This window comes from Alternaria ventricosa (genome assembly GCF_023758065.1).
Source record: "Alternaria ventricosa strain BMP 2768 chromosome Unknown scaffold_4, whole genome shotgun sequence".
Lineage (NCBI taxonomy): Eukaryota > Fungi > Ascomycota > Dothideomycetes > Pleosporales > Pleosporaceae > Alternaria > Alternaria ventricosa.
In genome coordinates this window covers 439,702-452,289 of record NW_026055684.1, presented here as the reverse complement: position 1 = coordinate 452,289, position 12,588 = coordinate 439,702, and the positions used below count along the sequence as shown (strand labels likewise).

The following is a 12,588-nucleotide window of genomic DNA, read 5'->3' as shown; positions in this document are numbered from 1 at the left end:
CTCAGGCTCAGCTATAGATGGACGTTCTAGAGGTCACATTTTGTACAGTGTAGTTGTAGTACAATATAGCGGAGATAATCACGCAGACGCGTATTTTGTTGTGCATCCATGTTATTGCATTATGTATATGTTTCTAATCTTCTACTCTAGTACAATGTATCGGCGCAACCGCTCGGGTATCGCATCGTACAGCTTCTTCTGCTCCAGCCACTTCTTCGAGAAGAGGCGATCAGCATATCTGTATGCGCCATCGCACAGCAAAGTGACGACAGTTGATCCCTTGCCCATCTTCTCTGCCACTTCCTTGGCTGCGACAACGTTGAGGCACGAACTTGCGCCTAGGTATAGACCCTCCTCGTCCAGGCATCTGTATACCATCTCAATGGTTTTCTCGTCACTAATGTGTACCGAGCCATCCAAAAGGTCGATATCAGGCTTCAGGTTCTCCGTTACGCGACCCTGGCCAATGCCCTCGGTTATCGACCCACCAGCGCGTTCCTGAAGCTTACCGCCACTCTGGATGTAGGAGTGCAGTACTGAACCTGGAGGGTCAGCTAGGAAGCTCTTGACCCTTCCACCACTCTTCTCCTTCAGGTACCGCGTCACACCCGCAAGCGAGCCTCCGGTACCGGTGGCGCAGGTGAAAGCGTCGAGCTTGCCACCTGTCTGATGCCAGATCTCAGGACCGGTAGTCTCAATATGCGCCTGCCTGTTCGCCACATTATCAAACTGATTCGTCCAAACCGCGTTCTCTAATCTATCCGCGTGTCGCTTCGCCTGATGGTTGTAGTTCTCCGGGTTGTCAAACGCCACTGCTGGTACCGGGTATACCTCTGCACCGAGCAAGCGCAACAAATCAACCTTTCCCTGCGATTGTGTGTTGGGCATGTAGATTACCAATCGGTAACCTTTTGAGCGACAGACGTGTGCGAGACCAATACCAGTGTTCCCAGCGGTGCCTTCAATGACAGTACCGCCAGGCTTCAAGAGGCCCTGGCGCTCGGCGTTTTCGACGACGAAGAGAGCGGCGCGGTCCTTGACAGAGCCACCGGGGTTTTGGAATTCGGCCTTTCCGAGGACGTTGCAGCCGGTCTCTTCGGAGAGGCGCTTGAGGCGGATGAGGGGAGTTTTTCCGATCGCTGTACCGACGGGTTAGCATAGAATCTTTGGGTATGCTTGTCGAACACGGTACCATCTAGGAAACCCCGCTGTCCAATGCCTTGGGCTTGCGAAATGTTGATGGCGGTCTGTTGTGCAGCCTCTATTTGGCTGAGGCTTTCAGCATTCCGCCATGCCGAGGCGGCGAAACTCCGCGCTGCTGTCCTGAACATTGTTGCTTTACAGAAAGAGGCAAAGAAGTCAGCATGGGAAAGTTAGAGTACTAAAGATTCACGATGATGCCATTCGGCTGATCGGCGAATCAACGCGCTCTCGCCCGATGTCGCAACTGCAGGACCCCTGTCGTCCTGAGACCCCTGCAGCCACGAGTTGTTGCCGCGTGGGGTCACGGTAAACAGTCCAACAACAACACCGACGCCCGCATTTGCATGTCAAGACCTCGCGACACGGCACGCAACTAACGACCTGCTCAACATGGTCGGCCGCACATCGACACGTGCACCGCGAACTTCGACCTCTTCGACAACACGCACCACCAAGTCCACACGCGCATCGTCCGCCAGGCAGTCCTCGAACGCAGTCGAAATCCCCGATGAAGGCCCTGTCACTTCCCTCCGAACAAAGATCGCTCAGGTCTTCAGCGATGCGCAAAGAACAACTGCAACACAAAGGAAGCTCATCGTAAACCTCAGAAAGATACAAGAGGCATGCTGCTTCGAGCCACCAGACACGGGCAAGGGCGGGAAGAAGTGGAAGGGCGAGGAACAGGAGGACTTTGACGAGGAGGAGTTTAACACCGAGGTGGTACGATGCGTACTGCGGATCATGGCCGTCAAGAAGAGCGAACCGGTCGGAGACAGGGTGATTCGTTTCCTGGGCCTATTCCTGAAGCATGCCTCGGAGAAAGACCAAACCATATTCGCGGCCGAGTCGGAAGAAGAAGCCACGGCATTCCACGAAACGCCTAGCAGTCGGCTCACATCAAACATCCTCACCACCATTCTCGCCCTCCTGACGGCAAAGGACAAGACGGTCCGTTTCCGAGCCACACAAACGGTCGCGCACATCGTAAACAGCCTCACAACCATCGACGACGATATATTTGACCTAATAAGATTGGGTTTCTTGAAGCGTCTGCGAGACAAAGAGCCAACAGTGCGCGTCCAGGCCATCTTGGGCTTGGGCCGTCTGGCTGGTAATGATGATGAAGAACAAGACGATGAGGATAGCGATGATGAGGCCGCTGGCGGCATTCTCGACAAGCTTCTGGACATTATGATTAACGATCCGAGTGCCGAAGTGCGACGCGCTGTTCTGCTGAACCTACCGCTGTGGCCATCCACCCTCCGCTACATCCTGGAGCGGGCTCGAGACATGGATGCTACCACTCGCCGATTGGTCTACGGCAAAATCCTACCTGCGTTAGGCGACTTCCGCCATATGTCTCTTGTCGAGCGTGAGAAGCTCATCCGATGGGGTCTCCGTGATCGAGACGATCTTGTCCGCAAGGCTGCTGCTATCCTGTTCCGTGAACGCTGGCTCGAGGACTGTGCCTCTTCGCGCGATACCCGACCAGAAGAGGAGAAGAAGCCGGGCGACGTTGCCCCGCCGAACCTAGAAGCACTTTGCGAGCTTCTCGAGCGTATCGATGTCACCAGATCCGGGGAAGAAGAGGGCATGGCTCACGAAGCGATGCGTCAGTTCTGGGACGGCCGGCCAGACTACCGCAAGGAAATCACGTTCGATCATGAATTCTGGAACAACCTCGATGCGCAGACGGCCTTTATTGCACGCACACTGAACGATTACAGTCACAGCACTGACGACGAAAGAGTGCGAAGCATGATCGAGGATAAGATGCCAGAAGTCACCATGTTTGCTTTCGTCCTACAGAGAGAGCTCAATTCTCTGATGGAATTGGTGGACAAGGTTGCAGTTCTGGAAGAGAATGACCCAGAGACTGAAGAAGCGCAAGAAGACGTCGAGGAGCAAGACTTCATTGTTCAGCAACTGCTCCACATCGCTCACACCCTCGACTATACAGACGAGATGGGGCGTAGGCAAATGTACAACATCATGCGTGAAGCCATTGCCAAGGCTCAGTTGCCGGAAGAGTGCACTAAGCTCGCCATCGAGGTGTTGCGCAAGGTCTGTGGAGCCCGTGGCGAATCAGACTTCTGTGCTCTCATCGTAGAGGCCATTGCGGATGTCCGCGACTCTTTACTGGATTCCGACGACGCTACAGTCACTGGCGAGGACGCTGAAGAGAGCTTCCATTCTGCGCAATCTGATGCCGATGGGGATGCACCGTTGATCAAGCCCAAGACCGCAAAGGCTTCCGAGAATCTCACAGAGCAGGAGAAAGAAGAGCGACAGATCCGCGAAGTCATGGTGTACTCAAAGTGTCTGCATATTGCTCAATGCACACTTCAGAACGTGGAAGGCGATCTGGAGTCAGACACATCACTCACCAGCATCCTCAACACACTCATCATCCCTGCTGTTCAAGCTCATCAGGCTATGATACGAGAGCGTGGTGTTATCTGCTTGGGTCTCGCAGCCCTCCTTAGCAAGGTAAGTCAAGGAGCTTATCACCACCCATGATGTTTCACTAACAAAAAGCAGGACCTCGCTGATAATAACCTCGATCTCTTCTTCCACTGTTTCATGAAAGGCCATGATGCCCTCAAAGAGATCGTTATCCAGGTTCTGACAGATGTGATCATCACACATCCTCAGCTTCTCACACCTACGATACCAGACCCAGATGCCTCAACCGAAGATGCAGAGCCCATCACAAACCCACGAATTCGTCCCGTTACCAAGATCTTGCTCAAGGCTTTCAGTTCGGACAACAAGCGCATTGGCCTGATCTCTTGCACTGCAGCTTCCAAACTTCTCCTCCTGGGTATCCTGCCCCCTCTATCGACCACCGAAGTCCTCAAAGCCTTCACCCTGACGTACTTTGACCCCGAGACGGCGTCGAATCCTGCTCTGAGGCAAGCGCTCAGCTACTTCTTGCCCGTATACTGTCACTCCAAGCTCAAGAACGCAAAGCTGATGGGTGAGATTGCTGTACCAGTAATCTCAAAACTACTCATCATGCGCGATGACAATGTCGAGGACGAAGATGTAGACGAGATGGTGGGCTGGCCTGTCATCACTGCCCATCTTGCCGAATGGACCGATGGACGCAAGGTCGTGGGCGCAACCGAACTTGGTCTCGACGGAAAGACAAGCACCATTGCCGAAGCTGAAGAACCGCACATCCAGCTCGCAATCGACATTTTGGAACGCGCATTGACAAGCACATGCTCAAAGGACGAGCGAAAGCCTTTACTCTCACTATTGGGCAAACTGTTCATCGCGCCTTCTGGCCTAATTCCCAAAGGAGAAGAGGGCGCACTCGACGAGGAAAGCTTCCACACCTTACACGAGCTAGTGTCTGAGGCTGTAGAAGGAAAGATCGGCACAGACGCTACTCAGCGCAACGCATTGATCAAGTTGGAAGCTACGCTAACTAAGCGACTGGGCGAGGCGGCTACACAAGTTCAAGACACGGATGTAGAGCGCACAGCCACACCCGAAACGACTGCTACTGCCGACGCAACGGAAGTCAACGAGGAGGAGACAGAGGGCGATGCTACCGAAGTCTCTGCATCGCGGAGTCAAAGGAAGTCTAATGTGACGCAGGTTGATGACGTAGAAGAGGAGGAAGAGGAAGAGGATGAAGACACTATGCTAGCTGGTATGCAGGGTGAGGGCACGCGTATGCCTCTTGAGGACGACGATGAAGAGGAGGAAGAAGACGATGCTGAGTCTGAGGCTGGACACAGCACATTGACCGTTGGCAGGGATGACAGGAGGAGGACACAAGTGACTGAAGATGATATCATGGAGAGTCTGTTGCAGAGCGAGATGGACCATTCTGCGTAGTCCCTTTGCTTCTTCTTCTCGGCTTTCCTGGGTCAACGGCGTTACATGGTCCTACTGACTTCCCCTCGGCCCATTTTGTCTTGATCACGAAGGGCTTCAGGTAGTGTGTGACGAGTTCATGAATGCAGAAATTACGATGTCTCTCACCTCCATCGTCCAATCACTGTTTGACGTACCACGCGTTCTGTGTTCATTGCAGTCTTAATTTAGCACCATCCATCGTTCAGTGACATGCCTCAATGTGGCCATCGTAGAAAGGCACTTGCATCACCTCCTGCACTTTCGAGAAATCATTATATAGAATTTAAGAGGGGGTATACTACAAACTGTTCCGGAAATGACGGCATCAATGCCTTTCGCCAAAATGTACACTCGGATTCATCACGTAAACTCATGCCACTCATGGTAGACCACCATCTGGTCCAAGGCCAGTCTCATCATCTCAAACTGCGTCAAGGCCATCAAGAAAACACCCCTTGCACATGCGCCAGTAATTTTGTACATGTTTCACTCCTCGTGTCCAATCTGCATCCCTCTTCCGTGATGACATCCCATAATCTGCGCTCAGCGTCGTATCCTAAGTCTTCTGTCATGTCTTTGTTCGGGCCCCACATCCTGTGCGGACTGTCGTCATCCCCATACACTCTCTTATCGTCTAGCATTTTTGCCGGGTCAAGCTTGAGATTGTTTTGATGCAGGAAGAGGATCGATGGCTTATGTGGGGCTTTGCGTATCCTGTCATGTCCTTTCTCAATCTCGGCGTCCGGTTTGGCAAGGTCGGCGTCTCGCCAGAGTGTCTCTTTGTGAACATGGCTGCGCATCGGGATAAGGTATTCGTAGTCGAGAGTCGGGTCTGCTTGCGCGATGCCGGTGCCCCTGTAAGTGCCATTCATATGGTTACCAAGAACACTGGGAGGTGTTTGGACTTGGTAGTAGGGCAGGCCGACTGCGAGTGCCGCCTGTACAAAGGTTTCTTTGTCGCCAGCGCCAGGGCTGCCTTGGCTAAGAAGGATGTAATAGTAGTCTGGGCCGTAGTAGTTATAGTACACCATCATGAGGAGTGACGCGCGGTGGATGTCCTTGTTGATGAGAAGCTGGCCGCTTTCGGTAGAAAGCCTCGATTGAGAGGCGACTTCTGGTATGGCGGCGATATGATAGTAATGCGAGGATATCGTCTGAGCCCAGAAGTCGGGCCAAGTGATTAGGCCGTGAGTCGTATAAGGTGCGGCGGAGAACAGTTTGGTAGGATCCTGGGACGGGAATGCGTCGCTATCGAGGAACAGAACATGCTGGAAGGATGAGAAAAGGATGGCGAAGATCTTGTACTGGTAGTGATTGGGTGGCTTCGCGTTTTTGGCTGTGTCGTATATGTTGGACAAGACTACACAACGGGCGTTGAGGGACGGTAGGAGGGTGTCGCATATCTCCGGGTCGTACTTTGTCCAGTCATCGATGAAAACTTCCATGGGTAGGTCGCAGCCGGTTTTCCGCAGCATGCGCAGGGACACCAGGAAAATCGGCATATAGAAAATGTCTGCAGTGGTGACAATCCCCGTTGTGCCTTTAGCAAATGGTAACTTGGGTGCCAAAAGTTGTGCCCATCTACGCATGGTATAGTGAGCCTGGAACAGAGCGCTCTCCTCTTTGTCGGTGAAGTCCAGCAATTGATCAGGATGCGCTTGATGCGGTTCGAGAGGCAGGAAGTTCTTCACCAGTGCCTCGCCGTCGCCTTTGAGCCGCAAGGCCTCACATTGCGGCTGCGACTCAATTAGGGCTACGACAAGATCCGACCAGAACTCGCGGACGGGTGCGCCGAAGGTGGAGCTAGTAGCAGTGAGGTTTTTGCCCGTCAATAAAGGCATATGCAAGGCATTTGACCCATGAAAGCCGTGTGGGAGAAAGAAGATGCCGCATGTAAGAAGGAAGAGCGGGATGACGATGAGTCGCGGTATTGAGGGGACGGATACGAGCATAGTCGCGGGTGGATTGCTATCGTCGGAGGAAGTCCATGAAGGTGGATAATCGAGTGGAGGACAATGACAGAGGAAGACCAGGTTCAATATGAAAGAGAGAGGTGAGAGGGCGTTCAAGTGAAATGACTGAGCGTCAGCATTGCGTGAAACCTGCCAAACCATGCGTGGCGTTTGGTAAGATAAGAAGCTACGACCCGTCATGCAAACGGTAGGCGGCGACAGTGCGGCTTAGTGGAGGCACAGTCCATCGTACCAGACGGCTAGAGTCCATATGGACGATGAGTTTAACCGGCCTCGCGAGATGCATGTTGACTGACATTACAGCCCCTAGAGCTCAGACACTGCCATTGTTCGCCCCGTCTTACTCATGCGAGTGCATGCTTGTGTGACGTGACGCAACGTTGTCAGCTCTGGGCTCATACGCGCCTTCTGTTGCAGATCGACTTCTGCGTAGGGAGCCTTCAGAGCCGCGGGGTGGTGGCCAGGCCGCCGAGACACGATAATTCAGCCCTGTGTTGGAGTGAAAATCTAGGAATAGAAATCCCTCTAGTTAGACGGATAGCGTGATCGGCGGCCTCACCCGGTGGCTGGAATTAGGGGTTCACAGGCTGGACCCTGCAACTAACAGGAAACGGTCGCTCGCGTATTCGGGCGTTAACCGATCGCTCGCCATGCTTGATCGCAACCTCTTCACCTTCGTAGTCTGCTCCTTGAGAAGGCTAACTAGGCCTCGAGATTCCCAAGTTTCCAAGGCAAATCGCTCTATTGGTGCGTTCTCAAGCGACCGTACGGATGGTACCAAGGCAACCGAGGCTGCGTGGCAACCAACAAGCGCTGCTGAATATTACCGGATACGAAATTACGAACGGCCCAGGATCTCTTTCAGGACATCGCATCACTCACGCGCTACGCCATGCTACTCAGCTCCAGTTAGCCCGAAACAGCCGTGGTGCTGCAAAAAGTTTACACATGAACTGTACCTAGTGCCATGTGAAGAGGGAGACCACAGCAGCATGTAGATCACGGCCATCAGGTCCAAGCCAATATACGGAGACGGCTACCATGAGACTCGGTAACTCTGCAATTACGGAGATACTGTGGAGATTGGGAAAGAGTCCAATATGTACACAGTGGACAGGGGTGGGTACGCTCATTTCGCGTCCCAAGGACACAATGCGACGCGCCGAATCAGTGCGGGCGACGTATGGTGAAAATGCTGTCCACCTCTTACCATCAGCCGCTCTCTACTGAGAAGACTGTAACACGAGCCAATGGCGTGTAGGATGTTTGTAGTTCTCTTTGAATCCGTGCGCAGACTACAATCCAAGGTAGTCTTGTCGGACCGAGCGCGGATCAGCCCAAGCCGCCAGACATCATAGTCTGCCGTATTTGGACATTTTTAGTTACATGTGGTCGTATGATGTCCAACTACAACTAGCAGCGTCCATAATGTCAATAGGATCTGTATGGTTGGCCACAGTTACTTGGTTGGTGAATTTTGCGTACCATGGTGAGCTTGTCTGTGAAAAATTCCAGTATTTTGCCTGGAGCGAGAACCCAGCATGGTTGTAGTCAGAATCATGACGGTAGTCCGTCTAAAATCTGGCGACTGCGAAATGTTCTGCATGTTCGATACGAAACCGTAATACTCACCACATCAAAGGAGCTCGCAGTGGTAAGCACGTTGCCACTACGACACGCAAAGCAACCATGACCAACACGGAATGAGCATGATGGATTGGAAATTATTAGGGCAGGTAAGCAAGGTAATTCTATGATAAGTACAAAAGACACGAGGCTAAGGAGCTGCCTCTTGTTCCGCGCCTTGATCGCCGAAGCGATGTGTTCAATTTGGATCAGGTAGAAAAGAAAGAAAAGCAAAGCATATGGAAAGAGAAGCTCACAGCCTAGACATCAAACGAAATGATCGACCATGGAATCCAAAAGCTCCAGCAAGCCCGTATGCCGCCGTCCGTGTTGTACTTTTGTCCATCCGCCCCGCTTTTGAAATGAAATGCAAGTCGATCCCCAAACACCCCCATCCTAGGTATCGAACTCCGTCAAATGAGGTTTTCCGTCTATACGCATCCGAGCCGTAGGTAGCCTGCAAATGCCACAAATTCTTAATCGACCGACGCTGTCCAACTCCCCGAAAGCCAATCTTGCCCACGCCAGCCTATCCGAAGAAACCATCCCATATCAAATTGCACCGCAAGATCCGCGCTCCAGATGATCGATACCTATTTCACGAGAGTCCTTATGCTGGTGACTTGTTTGCGGGGTTAGAAACGTTGCGGCGGTCATCGTTCATAGAAAGAGACCCGAAGCCACTCGAAAGGAAAGCGAAGGGATCATTGCGACCATCACCGCCGTTGACGGCACCCTGGCTGGGGTAGGGGTCGGCAGAAGAGAATGCGGCTTCAGCTGAGCGACTGTCGAAGGGAGTGGAGTGCATGCCGCCGTTGGGCACGTACTGCGCACCCATAGGAGGGTAAGGGCTAGCGGCGCCCATACCGGATGGCAGAGCGTAGGAGCTGGGAGGACCACCATACTGTTGAGCTGGGAAGCCACCGCCACCGTAGCCAGCTGGACCGTAAGGACCGCCACCGGGAGTGCCACCCATGGAGGGAGGGCCCATACCGAAGCCAGAAGGAGTGTCCATAGGGGAAGGGAAGGCTGAATCAGCCACTACAGCTGCACCTGCACGGCTCGCACCGCAACGGAGACAGGCAGTGTTCTTCGCAAAGTTGTGGTATCCACAGCCGTTCTCTCCGCACTTCCAATCACCAGCCCTGAAGGGCACAGCGCCTGTGCCTCCGCGCATGTGACCACCACCCATGCCGTGGCCGTGGCCGTGACCCATGTGGTGTTGAGGGGGACCCATCATGCCAGGGTGACCACCATATCCGTAACCGCCGTAAGCCATGGGATCACCACCTGGTGGGCCCTGCTGCATGGCGGGAAAAGAGCATCGGAAGCAGGCGGTACGACGCTGGAAGTTGGAGAAGCCACACGAGGGGCAGTTCCAGTCACCGGGACGAGGACGGTTCTTGCTAGGAGGGAAGGGGACGATGATGTCGTTGGCGCGGTCAATGACGCGGCTTGAGGACGGTGAGACCTCAATGGCCTTCTCGTTCAAAGCTCGACCGTTCATGCAGAGCGATTCCGCAGCCTATTTGATGTTAGCATATCAAAGCTCGAACATTGCTGACGCAGTACATACCTCTTCGTGGGAGGAGAATATGGCAAAGCCAGTTCCAGTGGGCTTGTGCTGGTCCGGAGTGCGCAGAGTCCAGAACGCAATAGGACGTCCGCCGAACTGGGTGAACCAGCTCTCTAGTTCTGATTGTGTAGTGTCGTGGGGCAGACCGCTCATGTGAAGCACTTTGCTGCGCTCTGATAAGAAAGCGCGAACGTCGGCGCGGGCATCCATAGGCTTAGTCAAGACGTCAGGGTGGTCTTGAGGAGGTTGCGACTTGCGAATGAGTCCGCGAAGCACGCGAGCAAGCGTGACAGCCTCTTCCATGGCCCGGCGGGGCGAGGCGGGTGCGAGGGCTTGCAAGTGAAAGGGCAGGTTGTGCTTGATGGGGGCCGACGACTGGACAGGCTCCACCTCAAGCGCCGCACAGATGTTTGTCAAGGCGCTGGAGCCAAACGGAAGCGACTCTGGGTGGTGTGCCTGCCACCTCTGGTATTCTGTGCGCAGGTCGAAGGTGCGAGAGTGTTGGAGGTAAGGAGGAAGAACGACGGCCTTGTCGCGGGCTTCGCGAGGGAGCTGGACGCGGAGGTCCCAGGAATCTAGGGTCACAAAAGCGAATTCAAGGTTCTTGGGACCGATATGTTCGTTATAGAAATTGGAGAAGCGGTCGACGGCGTCGCGGAAGGAACCGGCGTTGCGGACCTGGTCCCATGTGAGGGTCGTCAAGCTGGCTGTGCAGGGTTCGACGTCAGCGGAAATTGCACAAATTGTGGACCATGGAGGTGAAGAGCAAACTTACTGCATAGGGCCGTGATTGGCGTGTTGACGGGCTTCACGAGGACCGACTCGCGATGCAGCTGTTGTTGAGTTAGCGATTGGGGCCGGCATTGGATCTGACTGACATACCTCTTCACACGACTTTGCATCGAGCAGGATCCAACCGAGCTCAATGACCTCGGCAGAGTCTTTGGTGACATATACGCCGTGCTCGTCGCAGGTGGTAGCCACATGGATTACAACGTAGCGGTCCAGGTTGGCCGCCTGGGGGCTGGGGGTGGGTTGAGAAGCCATATCTATGTTGCTGAAAGGGTCAAGATTAGCCTGGTATCCTTGGGTATCTCAGAACACGCTGGCAATTGAGGTTCTCGAGGTTCTGGCGGGCGGCGGCTGTTGGGGAAGGAGGTACGACGGTCGGCGGAAGGAGAAGGCGCGACGGGCGAGTACGTCAGCGGGGAGCCCAAGGTGAATGGTGAAGAGGAGTGGGGAACAGCTGGCAAGCTGTGAGGGCGTGAAGGGGAAAACGGAGCCTCGAGGTGACGGAGGATACGGTGAGATGAAACCAAATGCTACGAGATGGGGACGGACGACCTGAGGCTCCGTGCAATGATCCCGGGCAGATTTCTTGACGTGGATAGCAGAGCTAAGGCACAACTTCCAGATCTTGGCGGGAGCTCGACGTTAGTCCGCCTAGTGCCGGGCATGTCAGAGCGATGTGGGATATAGTGTGACGGTGCTGCAATTGCAATCTGTTCACGGTTTTATGCTGGCTGAGACTGCAATTGACGGTTCTCTTACCCTTACTTGTCCCGCAGTTGTTGTCTTGCAACGTCACGAAGCAAAGCTAATTTCGACGTCGTCGCTCCAAATTTCCAGACGCAGGACGGCGTGCAGCAGGCCATGCCACGAGTACGGCGGACAGCAGCTCCCGCAGCCGCTCGGCAAAGCTGTCTGTACCCATCTGAAACACTCTCCGCCCTCTCATTCAATGTTCCACGCGTCTGCTGGAGGCTCTCGCGTGTGCTGCGCCTCGACCGTGCCACGTTGTGCCCCCATGGTGATATTGATCGATACCGCGTGTGCTCGTCCTGAACAGCTGCATTCGAGTTGTGCTTTTGCTGCTCGCCGTGCCGCTTTGGGCGACGGAGACTACTGCGTAATCAGGGTCCAACTGGCCAGCTGGCCCATCTTGACCGCGCGAGATACCCTCCGTCTTATACAACGGGGCGGCGGCTGGCAGAGAGTCAAGCGCCCCTAAGTCCGCCTCTAACGCCGCGCGCATGCCGCCCTCGACGACATGGCCGCGAGGTAGTCGCTCTCGTAGTAGTGCACGCCAGATCTGTACCTAAAACACAAGTTCAAGACATGCAGAATATCGCCGTGGCCCCCTCCGCCCATGCCGCTTGGGCTCGCCATCCGGGAACCCCTGGCGATCTTCCCATTCCCGCGGAGCCCTGGAGCTGGGGCCATGTTCACGTGACGCGTAGGTTGTCGCCCGCTGCTCGTACCGCCGAACAATGAAATGGGGGCAGCAGGATGATGATCTTCGAGCCTTGCTGACACGTACAACAAGCACTAGCCCTG

The 12,588-nt window shown here is 54.3% G+C and overlaps 4 protein-coding genes across 4 annotated transcripts; 1 reads left to right on the top strand and 3 right to left on the bottom strand.

Annotated features, from left to right (window-relative positions):
• Positions 1–141: 141 nt before the first annotated feature.
• CYS17 (Cysteine synthase 1) lies at positions 142–1,331 on the bottom strand (the record flags this gene model as incomplete). The annotated part of the gene is made up of 2 exons (XM_049340773.1): positions 142–1,139; positions 1,193–1,331. The coding sequence occupies 2 exons, from the start codon at positions 1,329–1,331 to the stop codon at positions 142–144; spliced, it is 1,137 nt and encodes a 378-aa protein (XP_049201655.1).
• A 262-nt stretch (positions 1,332–1,593) lies between these two features.
• J4E93_002831 (uncharacterized protein) lies at positions 1,594–5,055 on the top strand (the record flags this gene model as incomplete). Its single annotated transcript, XM_049340772.1, has 2 exons — positions 1,594–3,693; positions 3,745–5,055. 2 exons carry the CDS (start codon positions 1,594–1,596, stop codon positions 5,053–5,055), a joined length of 3,411 nt encoding a protein of 1,136 aa, XP_049201654.1.
• A 461-nt stretch (positions 5,056–5,516) lies between these two features.
• J4E93_002830 (uncharacterized protein) lies at positions 5,517–6,917 on the bottom strand (the record flags this gene model as incomplete). The annotated part of the gene is made up of 1 exon (XM_049340771.1): positions 5,517–6,917. The coding sequence occupies one exon, from the start codon at positions 6,915–6,917 to the stop codon at positions 5,517–5,519; it is 1,401 nt and encodes a 466-aa protein (XP_049201653.1).
• Positions 6,918–9,285: 2,368 nt separating this feature from the next.
• Positions 9,286–11,298, bottom strand: J4E93_002829 (uncharacterized protein; the record flags this gene model as incomplete). Its single annotated transcript, XM_049340770.1, has 4 exons — positions 9,286–10,200; positions 10,252–10,958; positions 11,027–11,084; positions 11,134–11,298. 4 exons carry the CDS (start codon positions 11,296–11,298, stop codon positions 9,286–9,288), a joined length of 1,845 nt encoding a protein of 614 aa, XP_049201652.1.
• Positions 11,299–12,588: the final 1,290 nt, after the last annotated feature.